General features: G+C 39.8%; 3 protein-coding genes across 5 annotated transcripts in view; 2 read left to right on the top strand and 1 right to left on the bottom strand.

Annotated features, from left to right (window-relative positions):
• Positions 1 to 117: 117 nt before the first annotated feature.
• The window catches only part of il1fma (interleukin-1 family member A), a 22,328-nt gene continuing 2,233 nt past the window's right edge, over positions 118 to 20,212 (bottom strand). Inside the window, exons 2-8 of the mRNA XM_032502871.1 lie at positions 6,202 to 6,217; positions 5,968 to 6,086; positions 5,306 to 5,402; positions 2,730 to 3,108; positions 2,126 to 2,251; positions 1,898 to 2,028; positions 118 to 642 (exon numbers count right to left, since the gene is read on the bottom strand). Coding sequence (XP_032358762.1) covers positions 421 to 642; positions 1,898 to 2,028; positions 2,126 to 2,251; positions 2,730 to 3,108; positions 5,306 to 5,402; positions 5,968 to 6,086; positions 6,202 to 6,213 — 1,086 coding nt within the window. The 5' untranslated portion in view covers positions 6,214 to 6,217 and the 3' untranslated portion in view covers positions 118 to 420. The remainder of the gene's footprint in view (positions 643 to 1,897; positions 2,029 to 2,125; positions 2,252 to 2,729; positions 3,109 to 5,305; positions 5,403 to 5,967; positions 6,087 to 6,201; positions 6,218 to 20,212) is intronic.
• On the top strand, positions 8,009 to 12,476 carry zgc:113276 (uncharacterized). Of its 2 annotated transcripts, XM_032500839.1 has the most exons (10): positions 8,009 to 8,143; positions 8,759 to 8,966; positions 9,539 to 9,732; positions 9,831 to 10,046; positions 10,505 to 10,892; positions 11,150 to 11,283; positions 11,386 to 11,625; positions 11,747 to 11,908; positions 12,009 to 12,098; positions 12,180 to 12,476. In XM_032500839.1, exons 2-10 carry the CDS (start codon positions 8,759 to 8,761, stop codon positions 12,348 to 12,350), a joined length of 1,803 nt encoding a protein of 600 aa, XP_032356730.1. In that variant the 5' UTR covers positions 8,009 to 8,143; the 3' UTR covers positions 12,351 to 12,476. The 2 variants fall into 2 exon arrangements, with proteins under 2 accessions (XP_032356730.1, XP_032356808.1); XM_032500917.1 differs by lacking the exon at positions 12,009 to 12,098.
• pir (pirin) overlaps positions 12,868 to 20,212 on the top strand; it is a 17,941-nt gene continuing 10,596 nt past the window's right edge. The window contains exons 1-4 of one of the 2 annotated variants that reach the window (XM_032503709.1): positions 12,868 to 13,021; positions 14,010 to 14,137; positions 14,816 to 14,908; positions 18,442 to 18,522. In XM_032503709.1, coding sequence (XP_032359600.1) covers positions 14,045 to 14,137; positions 14,816 to 14,908; positions 18,442 to 18,522 — 267 coding nt within the window. In that variant the 5' untranslated portion in view covers positions 12,868 to 13,021; positions 14,010 to 14,044. Of the gene's footprint in view, positions 13,026 to 14,009; positions 14,138 to 14,815; positions 14,909 to 18,441; positions 18,523 to 20,212 lie in introns of both variants that reach the window. The other variant, XM_032503784.1, reaches the window with a different exon arrangement.

The following is a 20,212-nucleotide window of genomic DNA, read 5'->3' as shown; positions in this document are numbered from 1 at the left end:
TATAGTTTATACTATGTGTAATTTTCATCTCTTAAACATCTCTTAAAAATGTATATTAGAAAATTGTATAAATAAAGTTATTATCACATCATCTTTATTTTGAATATATGCTTTTTAAATAAAAGTTCCATCCCCTGAACACAAAATATTCATTCATAAACATCAAATCTAATTATACACACACCCAAAGCATATTTTTAATTAGATATGGTTGTATGATACATATCTACGCACTTCTGCAATAGCAGAATTTGACACAGTGACGTGGGTCTCTGTCATTGGAAAGGTGGGTCACACAAAAGATCTCCTTTCATGTTTTTCTTTTGTTTAATATTATGTCAGAATAGACATCCACAAGGTAATTTTAAAAGGTAAACTTGATTGAGAACTCAGAATACACCTGATGAAAGTGACCAGCCATCACGTCTGAATGAGGAAGAGGAACGATTCCTCTCCCGTCCCCCCATCTAGGGTTGCCATGTCAACTGACTCGAAATGGTTGTCTATTTGAATGAACCAGCCGCCATGCACCGCTGACTCGAACTTCCGCCGTCTCGACCGGTCGGCCTTCATGTAGAAGACGAAGGAGAGGGTGCTCTCGTCACTCAGAGAGATAATTTTCAGCCTCTGCTTGTCGCATGTCTACAACAACGACAACCGTGGATATCCATCACATAGAGAGCAGGTGACTGTTCAACATTCTGGAAGGGACTGATGATTACTTTGCTTGCGAGTATCACAATTATCACAATAAACTTGTTAAACTTACAATTCATTAACAATCTGTAGCACCATAATCAGGTTAAAAATGTAATATGTCCATAAATACCTCTTAGTATACAGTCTACGCCAAATACCATAGGGCAACATAAGGGGAAATGTTGTTGTTGTGTTGCATTTCAAATAATGAAACTCTCATCTGACAGTACTGTAACTACTTCCCTGTTTTCTTCCTTTGTCCCTCTCTTTAAATAGATACTGCATATAGAAACTGCATAAAAATAAGTATTGCTGACTTAAAGTAGGCATACTAAATTGATACAAGTCTAAATATAAAATATATGCTCAATCTGTAAATATGCTGCTTGACCAACAAAGATTTTCCCACTTAGGTTTGTAATCAAGATTTAGTCTTTGAAGAAACAATGTTTATGTCCTAGTCAATCACTGGTGTAAGAGTAATTTAATTCAGAGTTAAAGGGGTGGTTCAGAAATTTGGACATGTGACCGCATTTCCAAGTTATCGTGTTATCAGTGGACACTGTTCTAACACGTTTCATCCAGTCCTTCCAGTTGCAAAGTTCGCTGGTGCTAAGCTAGTGCAAGTGAACAGAAACGGCTAACCTGCCATTAAGAACAGTCTTACCCACTCCACAGTACACCCGAGGAAAAGAAATTATAATGCCAGACTGGGATATAAATGTCTGTTGATGTCCAAGATTCTTAACCACCCTTTAATTTTTTAGACACTAAGGCTTCTTAGCTCAATGCGTGTTGAGCTCAGATATTGGTCTGTATGTTGATCAGTCAACAATTGCATACCTCAACAACTTTCAAACGAATTACCATCAAAATTAAAATAAAATGACATTCACGCTGCCATGAGGATGTTTCCTTCTGAACTTGGTGGTCCCCTGACTTTATCACTTATCAAGTGAAATCCAATCTCAACATCTACAAGATGGATTGTCTCTCATGTTGTTAATACATTCATGGTTCCCAGATGATGGAAAAAAAACAAAAACATAAATGGGAACCTCTTAGTGGCGCTAGAGGAAAGGTCAGAGGATCACTAAAGTCAGTAGGATTCATCCTCTGGGGGCCATAAATGCCTTTAATGGTAATTTCATGGAAATTATCAGATGGAATATATGTACATAACTGACTCACTTATTACCTCCACTTGTAGGAACACCCTCTCCCCTTCCTTGCAGCACCTGAGGAAGCAGTTGGTCTTGCTAAAGTTTAGGACCACTGGCATTCCTCTAAAGGAAGTGTTTGACTTGTACAAGTAGATGGTCATCTCCTCTGACAACACAAACAAAATGAAAACACACAATTTCACAAATCAATTGAAAACTGAAATCCCAGACTGATCTATGATTACTGTAAATGAATGTCAAACCTGGGTTGGGTGAAGCGTAGACTCTGCTCTGCGAACAGAGAGCTCTCAGGTAATAGTGAGAGACCACGTGTTCGACTGGAGTCTTCAACGACTTTAGCTGTTTGAAACTGTCCCCTCCTCTTGGAACTGAAAGGAACAATCACACGAACGACATGTGGTTTATAATTAATACCCTGTATGTAAGAAAACAAACAGGTCACGGATGATCTATTCCTTGCTATTTTATATATTTTACCAAAAGAATGGAATTACACCACACATTAGAGGTCTAAATCTCTTATCTCTAATGTAATTTTGATACATAATGCGTGTTTTCGTGATCCGTCCAAGACATGTAGGTTCAACTTTTCGTAAGATAAGAAAGAGTGCTGTTTTCAGCTTACTGTTAAAACTTTATTGTATAGTTTATTTAAGAAGTAGCTATAAACCCATTCAGAAAATGCTTCAGTTTTTCTAAATTTCAAATGAGAGTATTTGGAGATCCATAGTTGTCACTGGACTGTATTGTGTTTATTTCTTCAAAAAGAAATCTCATGAAGACTATCTTTATAAATATATATACAATTAAAATAGAAGTTTATAGACTAAAACCCAACTTACTTACCAAGCACCACCTGGCTGGATTCAGACACCAAGACGACATCATTGAAGGTACATCCTGTCCCATGACATCCTTTACAGGGGCTCTCACTGTCGCAGCCCCTCCCCCTCACCACAGAGATGTTGGTCTTCTTCATGGAAACAATGAGCATGTCCCCCCTCTCCCCATTCACCTCATTTTTTGCTTGGCAAATATCCTCCTCTATACCCACATCCTCCTTTACTTCTCCCTCCTGACCCACTTCATTCTCCAAGTCTGTCTCCCTCCTCATCTCCATTCTGAAACTGAGTATTGTGGATTCTTTGGAGACGGGATATAAAGTGTCCTCAGCTGGAAAGGACTGCTCAGTGTGTTTCTTCATCCTGCTGGCTTTGTGCACCGTCTAAAGAGGGGGATTAAAAAAAGATGTGGGGTCAGATTGACTATTGAGTGTGTGTCTGTTGATGGCTGTGTGAGAATTCCAGCTCCAAACACCTACACAACCATCTACCGTCAAAGTTACAATGTGTGTGTCCTTCCACTGGTGAACACCGAAATGGGAACAGTGTCTTGTGGATGTCCTCAGGCTGATTTGTCAAATCTTTGTTCAACCGAAAGACCCTGAGTAAAGTTGTGATTTTATATAAAAACAGTGTTACAGGTCAAGTCTTCAGTGTAATTTAAACTTCTACAGTTAATGTAATGCCAGAAAAGTTTACCCAGTTTTATTTTCATCCATCCAAATTACTAACAGTATAACAAAAAACTATTGTTTAAAGACTCAAAGTGGATTTTTTTTATGTGAAATCTACGGTGGCCGACAGGGGCCAACACCCTGCAACTTAAAAAAAACCATAGAAATAGACAAAACACCAGCAAATACAGAAAACAACTTCATTAGTTTGACAACACATGCGCAGCATTCAGCAAACATGCTGCAAATACACACAACACAAACAAATACACAAACGCGCTCCAAATATAGAAACAATGCAAATAGAAAAGCACACAAACCTCAAAAAAAGAAGCGATGCAAAAAGAAAAGCAGACGACCCCGAAAACAATTTCGAGAGCAAACTTCTCCACAATATGAATACAGATTAATTACTTGTTTTGTTGGTAACCGTTGTTGTATAATCAGAATATTACACTTGAGGAGGCCTGCACTTCAGTGAGGCTCCTTTCACCTTTCGGACCCTCTCGTGTAATATGGCTTAAACAAACGTCAACGTTAAACGCTGATGCAGTTTTAAAGGTTTTATTACGAGTTTACAGACACGTCTCTGCGGATTAAGTATCACCTGTGACTTGAGCCGAGTCACACCCACCAAATGAGAGAAAACATATCTCAAACATAGACTTAATATTTACAGTCTATGGTCTCTATCAATCTATTGACCTATTAATTAAGTTGTTTTATTAATTTGCTTGTGTTATGTCAATTTGCATGTTTTTTCTTAGGTTTCTTAGGTTTGCCCCTGTCGGCCACCATAGAATTCTGACAGCCAAATATGTATATTGGAGAAAATGGCTTGTAATATATCACAATAGGACATGTTGGTATGGTGGATTATTCGGTTAAAGGACACATGTCATGCTCATTTTCAGGTTCAAATTTGTATTTTTGGTTTGTTGACATGCCCTAATCTCTCTTATTTTAAGAGAGGGTGAGAGGTTAATTCAATTTCCCCCGTCCTGAAAAGCCCAGTCTGCTCTGATTGGCTTGTGAGAAAAACACACCTTTGCAAAGGTAGTTCACAAGCTAAAATACTCAAGAAGAGATATGCAGATGAAGGGCGGTATTCTAGTGAGCCATCGTGTGATGAAGGGGAGCAAAATCTGAATGGCTTGTTGAATCAGTCTGACAAGCCAGGGTCTGGGAGCTCACCATCGGCAAGGTTGAATCTAAGGGGCGGGACAAACCGTTAGTTGATAAAACTTTTGTCGGCAAAACCACGAACCCATCTTCCTTTTTTAAGAATGACTTCAGTGCCGTTCTTTGTTCTTTTCTCAAAGAAAAGTTTAACTCCAGGTCCAAATTTTCCCGACAAAATTTCCCCGTCGTGGGATGAATAAAGTATAATCTAATCTAATCTAAATCTGAAATGCCGCTTTTCGCCAGCAGCAACCATCTTCTTTGTTTTTTTCAAGTAGCAGGGAATTCCCGCAGAACTGTCGCAACTCTGCCGTCATTACATTAAGCCCACCTACCGACTATACACAGTATGGTTGACCTGACCAGAATTTTCAAGCTCCCAAGCCAACGGAGAGTTGCTAGACTCACCCCAGCAGCAAATTATATGTGCTGCCGCTAGGGTGCGTCTAGATTTCTAGCATAAAATCCCATGTTTCTGACCTCAGAACAAAAAACTGACTGGGTTGTCTTATGTCACAGTGTGTGGGTTGGTTTGCACACCAGATACCCAAATGTATGTGCACAAGCACTGAAAAAGTGTGTGTTTTATGATATGTTCCCTTTAAAATAATGAGCAACAACAGATTTGTTTAATGCAACAATTGCAGCCTTCTCCGCCTGAAAGATGTAAATAGACTAAAGTCTGAAATAGAAACTCTATCTTGAAGGAAGCCAATTAACTCACCAGCATTGGATTATCTTTAGCTAACAATTGTGAAAACTCCTCAGGTGTGAGATCCTGCAGGTCCATGCCGTTTATCTGCATCAGTTTGTCTCCTCTCCTGAGAAAAAAACAGGATGAGGCATATACTTCATTAAGAGTTTGCAGTTGTTACTATTGACTGTATTATGTTACCAAAATGTGTAATGAGCAAATATTGGGAAAAATCCATCCATTTGACTGATGTATCTCCTCATGTCGTAAAACAGGCTTTTCTGTGTTTGCTTTCAAGCAGACTTCCCCTTTTAGTATGAAAAATAAACTGTTGCTACTGAACATGCTGCTACGCCTCTGTGTCCCAAATATTATTGCCTACTTCTAGAAGAGAGCTGCAGAGCATCTGGATCATTTCTTTTTTTTTTACATCTTTAAAACTGCAGAAATAATGACCTCTTAGAAAGTGAAAAATGTGTTGAATAATTAGTAAGTTATGTTATAAAGCCCGGAAAAACCTATTTTCTATGTTAATACACAGTTTTCTGCCAAAGTTGGAACAGTTTTTTAAACGTGTGTATTCATTCTCTTTTTTTCTGTCACTCTTTTTGCACAGCTTAGTTGTTTTGCTAATTAGTGTGTGTCAGTCACTGAGTAACTCGAGTCTGCTAAACACTGTGTCGGATTTGTACCTGACAAAAGCTTTTTCTCCACTTGCTTGTTTGTACTTCATAATATTTTCCACTTCATACTGGTGCTTTCCTTCATGGATCTGGTGGACGATCAACACGCCTCCCTTAACCAGAGAGTCCTGATGTTTAGGAATAAATAAGCAGACTTAACATCAGCCAATATACACAATCATGTCTTTTGAAAATGTATCTCACATGTAGCTGTGTTCCCTGTTGTAAGGTTTTATCACCCACCTTCAGATCCATGGTGCTAACAGCGTCCTCTGATGATAATGCCAAAGACTGAAATGAGTGACAGTGCCGGCCTTTAATAGCCTTCAGGGGGTTTGAGCTTCTGCTTTAAAGATCCCAAGGGGAAGTAGGACTTAGGGTCCAATGACACCGCATTGAATGCGGAACTGATGTCAGAAGAGGAAGTGAATAAAGATTAGTAAATCTTAAATGCAAAAGGGGACACGGGGTAAGATTTATTCAGATCTTGAGGAGAGAGATGTGAGAGTTCATGAGTTAACACATTTTATTTAATTGTTTATTTAGATTTTCTACATTAAGCAAAATCCCTAACATCAGCAGAGGTCTGACTAAAGAATGTACGCAGACACGTGATCTTACTCTCACATTGTACTGCAATAAAGAGTAGAGTAGACAGGTCATATAAAACACATTTTACTTCTTTTACTGGATGTTTACTTCCTTTATTTTTTTTATTTTTTTTAAACACCAATACCCTGACAGCTACTACAGTAACTGTCAAACATAAATCCCTAAACAGAGAGAAGAGGAAATGGCAACCGTCTGTTTTGAAGCATGTCACATTTGGAACACATTTGACATGGGAACTAATGGAAGAAAATGACTTCCTCTGTAACGGTTAATTGCTCCTTAGTGGATACAAATGTGTACTATGTGTGGTTCAATAATGAACTAGCCAACTAGAAACGGAAGTGATAATTAACCGCTCTTCATCATGGTCACTGTAACACCATGTCAGGGTGGTATTTTATTTTTACTTTAAAAGGTAAATATAGCAAATGAAAACGTGCTTGTAAAGATTTTGTTTTTACTTTATTAAATAACACTGATCTGCTTTTCTGAGTACTTATGTTCTCAAGAAATGTTTCATTATGTACACTTAGTGGTGGAAGTAAAAGTTCTAATACTACAATGTGAGAAAATACTCCACTACAGGTACAAATCCTGCATTCAAAACCTTACTTAAATAAAAATCAGTATTATCAGCTAATTGTACGCTACATCAGGTATCAAAAGTAAAAGTACTCACTGTGGAGTAAAATGTGTTTTATGTTATATATGATGTTTCTCAATTAATATTCCTGCTGCATTGATGTATGTTGCGTTTTACTGCTGTAGACATTTCAGGCTGACTGTTACTCCTTTATATACTGTATAACCTACTTTATATACTTTATAACCTACTTTATATACTGTATAACCTACTTTACACACTGTATAACCTACTTTATATACTTTATAACCTACTTTATATACTTTATAACCTACTTTATATACTGTATAACCTACTTTATATACTTTATAACCTACTTTATATACTGTACAACCTACTTTACATACTGCATAACCTACAGATATGCATCAGAATGTAGACTTTGAATTAAATTTGAATTCCTTTATTAAATATAGGTAGATGTACTGTAGCTGCAGGACGGATAGATAGATAGCAGAGTTAAATCCTGATTTCCTAAAATGTCAAACTTTTCCTTTAACTAGATGTTATTTAAACTCCTTTCTAGCATATTACAATTGCCCCGTTCTTTGTGTTGTTTTTGTAAGATATCTTTTTTTAATCGTAATGAGACTTTTACCTGGTTAAATAACAGAAAACAAGAGAAAGAAAATATGTTTTGTGTGCTGTAAAATGTAATGTTTTCGTTTCAAGTTTCAAGTTGTTTGACTAAACTTATACAAGCACACACACACACACACACACACACACACTGAAGCTATTTCCAGCGTTCCCTGTCGAGCCAGTGAAGTCAGCTAAATCTGTAGACGCTGAGGTGGATTGAGTTACATGAGAAGCACACGCCAGTGTCGCAAACCTTCAGGTCGCAAACTTTCAGGTCCAGAACTGCACTGCAGCACTGTTTCCACCGTCTCAGAAGCTGGCACAAGTTGACAATCCAAACTCAACCAGGTACTGTAATGCACTGAGTATCCACTGTACTGTCTATTCTGTGTGATGTGTGTGTCTGACTGCTGAGAAAAAAATTAGTCAGTGTAGTAGCTATAGTAGTTGAGTAATGTTGACCTCTTTTGTGCATTTCACCTAACACTGGTGTCTGCTCTGGATGATAAGTCAGTTCAACCTATCAGATGGAGCTTGGTCACACTGTGTTGTTTGAAAATGAAATCTACAGTTTTAGAAATCTAGAGTCTTAGGAACAACTGCAATGCAATTGAAAAGGTGTATATGACCTTTTCAATGGAATTCACCTTGGCCCCTTGTTAACATCCTGTCAGTTGATGCCATTCACATACATTGCAACAGGAAATCAACTTGGGTCCATTTAGAATGTTTATATCTGTGAAAAGGTCTATAGAGAGGAGCCAAGAAATTGGAGAAGCGGACTAGTAGCCAGTTGAAATCCCTGCAGATGGCACAAAAGCTGTGAGTGAGAGTGTTACAGTTTGAGGAATTAACTCGGGTTACAGAATAGGCTTTGAAAGTACTACTAAGCTTCCCATGCCGGTTTCTAACTGCACGGGGCTCAACACTGTCCTGTTGGAACTGTCTGTGTGTGTGTTTCAGATGGTGATACTGGATGTGTTGATAATAGGGGGTGGCCCTCATGCCTTGACCCTTGCTAGCTTGCTATCAAACCCTGACCCTGATCCAAATTCAGAACCCGGACATGACTTCCCCCCCTTCCTCTCGGACCCTCCAAGGCCTCAGACGAACCCAGAAACAGCGAACAACAAACGCTGCAGTGGCAAGAAGAAGAGGAGGGCGACAGCTGGTACCGTGTGCTTGCTTTTATTCACTCAATCAAAATTATGAGATACAATTTGATAATTTGGAAGGATTATCATACATCATGACAAACATGTCAAACATATAGTTGGTTAGTGTTTTAACTTTTAAGAGGGTTGGTTTTTTTGCCACTTTTGGAATGCAGCCATATCACTGTTTTCTTATCATCTTCTAATGATCCTGACATAATCTTGATTTAAGTCATCATTTTGATTTTGTATGTAATGCTTAGCATTGGTATTAGTTATAGTTAGACTGAATGAACCATTGCAATTTCCCTTGCAGGATTAATAAAGTGTAAATTATATTAATATAAATATACTTCTTTCATTCATTAAATTTGAATTGCAGTCTGAGATGAAGGAGGGGAACTAGAGTTCTGAAACCAGGAGCCAAGCTACCTTAACAATAAAACCAAATAAAACACAAATTAAATTACCTTTGTCTTGTAAGCACTTCCTCATTTTGACATGCATATGACAAACCGCAAAAAGAAACCTTTTTTAATCCCTACAGTATGTGGCCTTACATTTCTGATCTGATGTGTTTTGTGTGTAGTCTCTGCGGGCCTGACACTGGAGGATCGACTAGCAAAGTCAACGAAATCAGAGAAGGTCAGTTGCCCCCTGCTGAATCTCCAAGTGGTAGATTCCTATGGTGAGTGGACCACTCTGTGGGAGAGCCAGTTCACAGCTCTGAACATCCCTCATCTGCGCTCACACACACTGGTGCACACAGACCCTCTCAATAAGGTAAACACACACAACTTTCTCTCCTGAAGTAGAAGCAAGGAAAGTGCTTTTACAATGTGATCATAAATAATCATGTGCGTGCATGTTATCTTTGTCAGAAAGCGCTGCAGGAGTTTGTTTTAAAGTCTGATCGTTCAGCGGAGCTTCACAGTCTTCCAGACCGGGTTTATATTCTGGACAAAAATGCATTTTTCAACGACATGAGGCTCGGCAGGAAAGAGAAGAAACGTCTCAACATCACCTCAACCCTCAGGAAGAGTTTATCCTTCAGTCTGCCAGGAACCAAACTTAGTGTGGATTTCTTCAAAGATCAGGTAGGACACAGTGTGTGTGTGTGTGTGTGTGTGCGTGCGTGTGTGTGTGTCTATTCCGCATGGTATGTTTAATGTTACACTGATGTTACAATACTATTTTACTAGATAAAGATATGTTAAAAAGCATGCAAATCTGCATCTAAATAAATGTTAATGAAAGAATGTATAATTACATGCTTCTATTAAACAATATATTAAACAATGACATTATATTGCCTCCAAAATGACACAAAAAAACTATATATTTGTGACTCGTTTGTTAAGATGTATGTATTCAGTAGGAACGAAGGAGATTGTGGATGAGTACCGCACTCATGGCAGGGAAAGTACTGATGGACGGACAAACACATTGCTGGTTTTGGTCTAAACTGAAAAACATGAACTAATGGCAACATTGTCCTTCAAGCACCTTATTCCGAGCATTGCTATTTCCTGATATAATAACTCTGAACATGCAGGTGGAGAGATACAACTTGGACAAAGTGCTGGTGAAGGGAACAGTGGAGCACATCACCCCTGTGATTGAGGACAAGGAAGAGGTGAAAGAAAAGGCTGACTCGATTAAAGCGGGTGAGGCCATGAGAGTGACTGGAAAGAAGAGAGTGAAATATTTTGAAGTCCAACTTCAAGATGGCATCATCCTAAAAGCCTGCCAGGTCATTGTGGCAACAGGTCCAACCCGTGCCCTGATGGCAAACATCCCTCAGTGGGTGAAAGGCATTGCAGAGCGCTACCCAGAGGAGCGTTTGCAACACACAGTGCAGCTCATGCACAACCTGCCAACTGCTCGGCAAAAACGTAAAGACACAGATTATCAGCGACAAAAAGAGACTTTTCCCACTCAAGGTGAGTCAGAAGGCTTATGTAACATCACAATAATACAGAAAAGCTTTGCAGGAAAACAATGATTGAAGCATTGCCCCGGAGGATAATTGGTATAAACGTAATGTCTTGTTGCCAGTGTTTTTTGTCATAATATTCAATAACACTTTGCTTTCACCTTCCTTGCTTCTGCAGACTTCAGAGGCTATTTGACCCCCGTCCTCAGTGCAACACTTTCCTTTACAAGTACTGTACTGTACTGTATGTGTATGTGTGTGTAGAATTGTGTGTAGTGTGTGAGGCAGGGCAGAGAGTAATGGTAGTTGGTGGAGGTCTGACCAGCGCTCATGTGGTCTCAATTGCCCTGCAGCAAGGTGCCAGCCAGGTGACATGGGTCATGAGGAAGCACCTCCAGGTCTAGTGACAGTGTGAAACTGCATGTAGACCAACCATCACTGTCGACATACCTGTCTCTCTGCCTCCAACAAACAATCAGTCCTCATTGTTTCTTCCGCAGTTAAAGCAATTTGATGTGGGCGACGTGGAGAGCCTGGTAGGTCGTTACTCCCACGTGGAGCACGGCATCAAGATGGACGGCCAGGCTTACCTGCGGCAGTTCTATAATGAACGGAGCCTCCACAAACGGCTGTCTATGATTCGCCAGGCGAGGAAAGGAGGCGCCGTCACCCCGGAGGCCTACATCCACCTACAGCCTTTCATCCTGACTGGACAGGTGGACGTGAAGACATACTGTCAGGTAATGGTGCATGTGCATCCCGCAGGGTGTAAGGTTGAGGGTGTAGTGATTGAGATGAGACGTGGCGAGGTACGTGAAAGGTTTTTTTTTTTTTTAAATCTTAATGCATGCAACTGTCCAGGTAAGTGAGGCCAGCTGGTGCTACAGGGACCAGGCCTGGAGTCTCTGTCTCAGCACAGGGGACCACTGGAATGGAGATATGATCTGGCTCGCCACCGGCTGCAAACTTGATGCCAAACAGGACCCATTGCTTTCTGAGGTGTTGAAGGAATTCCCCATTCAGGTGGGTTGGATATGCAAATTTATTAATTTTTCATGATGTAACCTGAACAAGGCGACACTAATGGATGCATAAAATGTGTCCGGCATGTCCCTCCATGAAGGTGATTGACGGATGGCCGTGCATATCAGAAAGCCTACAGTGGGCAGAAGGGTGCCCGCTCTACCTGATGGGGCAGTACACCGCTCTTCAGGTAGGTATTTTTTGGGCTGGTTTGGGTTACAAAAATATAGGTCTCAACAACAATCTGCACCATTATTTTCCCCACCCACAGGTTGGACCTCACGCAGTCAACCTGGCCGGCGGACAGGCTGCCAGCATGCGAATCGCCAAAGACATCATGCGCCGTCAGCAACAGGACAATTCAGAGGCTTCTGAACTGAGTGGGGAGAAATCTAAAACTGAAGAATACATCAAACAGATGCAAGGCCTTTTATGGCTTTAACTTTCCAACACAGCTCGGAGAACTGAGTTGCACGTGTGTGAGCGGTCGAATATTCTTGTTGACTTATGATGGGCCTACTACGTGGCCTTGATTAAATAACTGCAGTGAAACCTGTGAAATTGACTTTTTGGGGGGGATAACAGCAATTGTACATAAATAAACACATTTTCATCCCAATCAGTCGTTTTTATTAAGGTAGGGGTATATCCACAAATATGAAATGATATAACACTTGGATATCAATTGTTTACATCATGGCTGATGTAAGCAAATATTGTTTGGCATTAAAAAGTGTATACTCCAGAGTTAATATATATAAATATCATCCTTAAAGCCTTCTGAGACAAATCTGTGACTCTGGGCTTCAATTGACTGGGAGCTTGGTGGATCACTTTTTGGTTTGTGGAGTGTCTGTTTAAAATAAGCCAACTTCGGTGTTTTTTAAAAACACATCAGCACGCATGATCAATTATTTCCAGCTACTCACCTGTTGATTACACTGTGGAAATATCTTCAGCCCCGCCCCCTCACTGACTTCCGCATTGTAGCTAGGCTACCTGTGGTGAAGAGGGCTGCAGTCACAACAACATACCACACGTTGGAGAGTGATAGTCATTCCGATATCGGTATAAAAACAGTTAAAACAGCCAGACGTTTTCCCATACGTTCAGGTAGGTGAGTGTGTTTTACAACCTGATTATATAGGCAGATATTAAACTGGCACCGTGTAGGAGTGTACCTGAATCTTTCATTTTGAATAGTGTGGACATAGTAGGCTACACAATCAACATGATGATGAGGAAGTTGACGATCTGAGAGTAGAGGGCAGACAGAGGACCCGGTGAAGTTGAACCGATGCGTTCCCGCACACAGAGCGGGGCATTCGGGATATGATGTAGGCTAGCCTATAATAACATTTGAAGCAATTGTATCGTTGAAATGAATGTTGAGAAAGCCCTGACATCAGCTGATGACCAGCTGATCCGCTCAGCTGACGCACGAGCAGCTGATCGCTGTTGTCAGGTCGGTTGGTTCGCAGAGAGCCTCCAATTTATCAGGAAGAATATTTTAATGCACAGTAACTACTGATTGCGTAACGTTTACGGTTATTTTGTCGTAATGTTACTTAATAAAGTTACTGGTATTTGATTTGGGGAAAATCCTTCTAACAGGTTTCCTCCAGTTTGGGTCGTTTTTTAAATCAGTCTTTGACAAAATAGACTACTTTTATAAATACAGTTAAAACAACTGTGACAGTTTACATTGCAAGAAAGAAGATATAATTTTGTTTCGGGACCAATAACGTATAGCCTATTTCAATTTGAGATATTTAGGAAGTTTTATGTAACTGGGCACAGGGGAATGTTTCTCTGCCGTTTACCCACTGCATGCTGGGAACCTGTAGGTTGCACTGAATAAGAGTCAGTGAGTGAGAAGGACATTTAATGTGATGTAGGCCGATCCTATAAATGACCCATAGTGGATCACCTGTAGTAATACTGCTCTGTATCACACACTTGTCAAAAGCAGTGATATCAAAATATATAATATGACATTCCTCTAGTGTTCAATATGTTTTAAAGACATTGATTTAAAAACTGAACATGTTGCTTGAAAGCAAACATATGTTCTTTAATTGACATTAAAGTATATTTTAAGTTTTTTCAGTGACTAGTGAATCCTTTCCGGGCACAATGATCGTGAGGAGGGTGGAAAAGACCGTTCTGAGTGTGGAACAGTCGGAGGGAGCCGGTGCTCGTGTCCGCAGGAGCATCGGTAGAAGAGAGGTAAGTTCCTCAACATGTTAATGTTGTTTGAGTGTCAAACCTTCTTACTAAGGACTCAACGTAACCGCCGTCACTGTAATTTAAGCGATACTGTACGTAGAAGGACACCTCCAGGCTGGATCAACTGATCAGGCGGGCCGGCTCTGTGGTCGGCATGAAGCTGGACTCACTGGTGACGGTGGCAGAGAGGAGGACACTGGACAAACTGCTGGACATTATTGACAATGCCAGCCACCCCATGCACACCGTCATCAGCACCCAGAGGAGCCTGTTCAGTGGAAGGCTGCTCCTTCCCAGGTGTAGGACCAGCAGACTCAAGGACTCCTTTGTCTCTCGTGCCATCAGACTCTACAACTCCTCACTCGGGGGGAGGAGGAGATAGGGCAGAGAGGACAATACATACATACACATACACACCTGGACTCACAAATACCTGGACACTTTAACACTTGATTCAACACTGACACTTTTGACTGATAATTTATGGTAAATTACTTTTTATGTCATTATAGCCAAAGGTGCTTATTCATATTATTATTATTACTATTTTTATCACTTTATATTGTCTTCTATACTGAATTCTTGTTAAAACTGATGCTGGAAATTTTAATTTCCTTGCGGGAGTCATCCCAAAAGGATTAATAAAGAGAAGTCTAAGTCTATACATATATTTTCCAGCTGAGAAATCTGGATCCTTTCCTGATGTTGGATGAGTTCAGAGTGAGCAAGCCAGCAGGTTTTCCAGACCATCCTCACCGGGGTTTTGAGACGGTAAGAATATTTGACTTTAATTTGAGCCTTTCCAAACTATTTAGTGTGGCCCCAAATTCGACCTGGAGAAAGTTAAATGTAAACTTGTGAAGCCAGCAAAATGAGAGGAACACAAATCTTTTTTTGTCCTTATAGCAAATTATAGCAAAAGTTCCCTCTCTTCTCCAGGACACTATTTTTTTTACCCTGCCCAACAATTTCAGCTGTCCGGCCTTCATCAGTCTGTCTGAGGTTGTATTTGGTGTCATTACATACAGTCCAATGATGAGTTATGCAACAGCATCTTCAGCAACTATTTTAATAATTGATTAATTGTAATTCATTTATAATCCACTTTCACTGTAAAGATTTTTTGTGGAATATTTCTTTTTGAATCTTAATTGAGGGTCCAAGGCTAGCGGGTGTCATTTGCTCTACAGCAGGGGTCTTCAGCTGTCTTTAGGCCAAGGACCCCTAACTTGAAATAGAGGTGAGCAGGGACCCCCTACTACATTCATATTGTTTAGTTGCATAATAAACTGGGCCTACACCTGATGGGTAGGGTGGCCAAAAATCCTTTATACATTCCTTTTTATGGTGACCTACAATACTAAGCTTCTATTTACATATTCATATATCATCATGTCAAACATTCATGTGGAAGGCACAGTGAATCCAGAAGCTGTATTGTATCTGTAGATGGCTATCATAGTGGATACTTTTCCTGTAGGCCAGTAAGGTTATCATCTATGAAGTTTTTTTGTTGTTTTTTTTCCGAATGGGCTGATTTATCATTTGGAATCATGTTAATTGACTGTATATATTTTTAGACATTTTTTTTAATTTGGGGGGAAGAAAACGTTCCAAAAAGTAGTTAACGATAAATTGGTGGCCTCTCTGCAGTGACTCTGAGGACCCCGGTTGAAGATCTCTGCTCTACAGCAAGGGTGGCCAAACCTCTTGATTGTGGGCAATATACAAAAAAATATATCAAGAACCAAATAATAGTAAATGTTATAACATTATAATATGATTATTGTATTATTATTACAGGTTGAATTAGTAGAAACCCAGGATTTTTGCCAGGCCCAACAGGCTCACTTAGGGACGAATGTCTTACTTTGACCACAAGGCGGCGACAGCAGGACAGTGCCCAGAAAGCTACTGTACTACTTTGTCTTCCACAATTGTTGAAATGTTTATAGATTTTAACAAAATACACAGAAAGCCAGAATTATATTATCAACTGGGTCTGTTTAGTTTGCTTGAGCTTATATTAAGCCCAGAAAGCTTTGGGTTAAAAAAGTTTAATATGTCAACAACAAAATCCCCCGATTTTGAAAGAGAGGAATTTTCTTTGATGTGTCTTCTGCAAATGTCTTCTGATGTGTTTTTGTTAAAACCGCCCTTGGTTTTGTGGGGTTTTATTCTTCTTGGTATTTGAAATGAATGTATTCTGTCTCCACTGAAGTTGGCTGTCCCTGTTTTTGGAGAACTGAGAGGTCCAATACTCACTCCCCATCTACCAACACAAAATCTCTTCTAGAACCGTCTGCTATTATTGCCACCACTTTCTCTACGTTTCATGACAATTTAATAAAGTAGCCATGGCTTCACTGTTTAATTACATAATTAAAACCCTAGTAATGCAGTTTAGAACCCACAGCTTCCAACTTCCCTCCTTTCCTTCCCTGCAGCTTGTCATTTGTTGATCTTTATTTCACATCTGACTTTTGTGTAGTATTGAAAATGAACAATTGATTATTTAGATGACAAAGATGTAATTGACGACAAGAATGACAATGGAAATAACCTTTTCATCAAATAAACGGCTTCTAAATTAGAGATTCAGTCAGAGAAATTAGAGAACTTTAAGACCTCATGTTAGGCTTCAGCGTTAATTAATAAATAAAAAAATAACAGATACAGCTGCAGCTCAATTTTTTACATCCTTTTATTATTCACAATGTTTGAAAGCTTGTTGTAACTTATTCATGAAGATCATCTTTACTTTAGAGCTGCTATAAATGAATAAATTGTTAAACAAGGAATTTAAGAATGATGTGTAACGTGAAAGATGCTGCTCGTAGTGACAAACCCACAAAGAAAAATCACCCAAATCTGCTCTACCCTCAGCTCTACATAGAATTTTAACATATTGGAGCACATTGTCTTAGTTTTACGGTTTTGATTTATCAACTGTATGTACTGGTAGGTGTTTTTTAGCAAATCTCTGATAAACCCTCTGTACACTACCGGCTCAGCAGCAAACCGCAGACAGAGAACGTTAGCAACTAGCCAGGGAGTAAAGTCAAACATTCCGTGGCTAAAAAGCTATTTCCTTCAGAAGTCTTAAAGGAGAGAGAGAGAAGACATTGTTAAGTGGACAGAAACACGTCTCCAAATGAATAATAATGTTGCGCTGCATTTGTTCAATGTTCCACTGTCCTAAAGTGGCCAAATCAATTATTGCTGCTTTTTAGAAATGGCAAAGTACATTTTAACGTGGGATTGGAAAGTGAATATTCAGATAATATATGGGAAAATGTGTGTCCTTTTACTTTTGCCTGGGCTTTACTAGTTTCTGCTGTGTGTTTGATAAACGTGGGAGCATATCTGACTAAATAACTTTTCAATTCAGGCCCAAGGAATAGAAAACATAATAGTTAGCTTTTATTTTGGCTCCCACTCTGTTCATTTCTCTGTGAACCTCTTAGTGATAACTTTGCTTTTGACAATGACTTCATAAAAATTGCCTTTTTGGAGCACCCAGATAGCTCAGTTGTTAGCAGTCCCCCGTATAATAAAGATTTACTCCTCGACGCAGCAGGCTCGGGTTGGACTCCGGCCTGTGGCCCTTAGCTGCATGTCATTCCTCATCTCTCTCCCCCCTTTGATGTCTTCATGTGTCCTGTCAAATAAAGGCCTAAAATTCCCAAAAATGATCTTTAAAAAAGAAATTCCCTTTTTATTTTATTTCATTTTTCATTATGGTTAAACTGTGTATTCTGCATTAGCAGTAATGTGGCAAGTTGTATCAAACTTAAAAAAACACATATGTCCTTAGATGGCCAGACATTCTTCCAAGTATATTTGAGTTGGCAGATGCAACTTAAATCTCCCAGTGCGGGTGGACAAGACTAGGCTACACTCCCAGCATGCCTTTCAACAGGTGTGTTTGCTCACACTCGCATTACTTTTGAAATTGCACAGCTGTGGCGACAGATCACAGGCGGCTCACTGCAGGGGCCGGAGATTTCCTCCCATACACAGATGTTCTCCTTTGAACCGGTGACCCATTGCTTCTAGTGTCAAAGCAGCACTCGTTTATAAGCTCATGGCCTGAGTTAGTGAAACCTGGAACAATATAACTCACTTAATGCAAACAGGGGTCATTGCTTTGTGTCAAATAGGCTGTCAAAATGAGGGTTAAATATAAAATACATTTTAAAAATGTTAAATATTTAAATTTAAAAATTAAAATGTGTTTTTAATGAATTAGTATGAGGTAATATGAGGCTCCTAATGATATGTGTGTGTCTTTTCTCAAACAGGTTACATATGTTTTAGAAGGCATCACGGCCCATGAAGACTTCTGTGGCCATTCAGGACGACTGACAGCTGGAGATCTGCAAGTACTGCATAACTTTATTTTTTGAAAACTTTTTAATGGAATAGTTCAACATTTTGGGTTGTGTGAGGATTATTTAATTAGAGTTATATGAAAATTAGGGCTGCACGATTATGGCCAAAATGATAATCACAATTACTTTTGATCAATATTTAGATCACGATTAATTATCAAAACTATTTGTTGATTTGAACCAGAACAAATTTTTGTGTCACATAAGCTATTTAGAACTGCTTTCACATCCATATTATGCTACATTCCTCTCATGTTGAAGTTGTATTTGTACACACATACAGCTGCAACACATGTAAATGAAAATAATCTGAACTAAATAGCCTAGGATATATTTTTTTTAAATTTATCTCTGAGAAAGCTCCTTCACTTGTTTTCAAAAATAACTGATTAAAAGAGCTAGGGAGAGAGAGGGAGTGTGATGGACGTATGCTACTCAAAGAGTGACGGATGACTCACTATGAAAGGGTCCAACACGGGGTGGGTCAGCAGAGTTGCACACGTGTGTATGAAATGTCTGTATCGTCACTGAGCTACATTTTTATGAACTATAATATTCTGGCCATGGGTCACATCTCTCACCCAGGTCTAGCAGTCTCCGTCTCATGCGCTATTATTTTACAAACTGAAGTTAGTTGCTTTAAATAACTGCTTCTGTGTTTTTTGCCGTGGCCGCCGCAACAGCAGAGTTACCAGTGGAAACACTGGTACAGGTTTGCTTCTCATGCTTAACAATATACAGCTGTGTTAATAACAATTGAAACTGTGGACATATATCAGAAATGTGGACCGGCGTGGTCGCCGCTGTGTCTCTCCATGTTGCTTGGAGCCGTGTGTGAGTGAATGGGGGCGGGGCTGCACGGAGAGTAAGAGGAGAGATCCAAACACAGGCACGGCTTTACAGAAGAAATGGGTCATGTAACGCAACATTTAACCATATCGATGTGAACAACATTGCTTTGTTTGTGGAGAGGCAGCGGATGCGAGGACATGAGGTGCACCGGTGCAACCTAGGACCCTAGAGCCCTGTGAGCTAACAGACACTAACTAGCACCCTAGAGCCCTGTGAGCTAACATACACTAACTAGCACCCTAGAGCCCTGTGAGCTAACATACACTAACTAGCACCTTAGAGTCCTGTGAGCTAACATACACTAACTAGCACCCTAGAGCCCTGTGAGCTAACATACACTAACTAGCACCCTAGAGCCCTGTGAGCTAACATACACTAACTAGCACCTTAGAGCCCTGTGAGCTAACATACACTAACTAGCACCCTAGAGCCCTGTGAGCTAACATACACTAACTAGCACCTTAGAGTCCTGTGAGCTAACATACACTAACTAGCACCCTAGACTCCTGTGAGCACTAACACTAACATACACTAACTAGCACCTTAGAGTCCTGTGAGCTAACATACACTAACTAGCACCCTAGAGCCCTGTGAGCACTAACACTAACATACACTAACTAGCACCCTAGAGCCCTGTGAGCTAACATACACTAACTAGCACCTTAGAGTCCTGTGAGCTAACATACACTAAGATAAGAAAACCTTTATTTGTCCCACAGTGGGGAAATTATAGTTTGCAACAGCAAAGATAAAAGCAAAGATAGGTAAGTGTAAAGAGATAGATAAGTTTACAAAATATAGCAAACAGTATTATACAATAAATTACACA

The sequence above is a fragment of the Etheostoma spectabile genome, chromosome 1, assembly GCF_008692095.1.
Source record: "Etheostoma spectabile isolate EspeVRDwgs_2016 chromosome 1, UIUC_Espe_1.0, whole genome shotgun sequence".
NCBI lineage: Eukaryota > Metazoa > Chordata > Actinopteri > Perciformes > Percidae > Etheostoma > Etheostoma spectabile.
The sequence above is the reverse complement of the archived record's forward strand: the minus strand, read 5'-3'. Positions and strand labels throughout refer to the sequence as shown.

Coding starts and splice junctions, on each gene's coding strand:
- zgc:113276 (XM_032500839.1), top strand. CDS start 8,759: ATGGTGATACTGGATGTGTTGATAATAGGGGGTGGCCCTCATGCCTTG. Junction 10,893..11,149: donor AGAGACTTTTCCCACTCAAG/GTGAGTCAGAAG, acceptor ATGTGTGTGTAG/AATTGTGTGTAGTGTGTGAG. Junction 11,284..11,385: donor TCATGAGGAAGCACCTCCAG/GTCTAGTGACAG, acceptor TTTCTTCCGCAG/TTAAAGCAATTTGATGTGGG.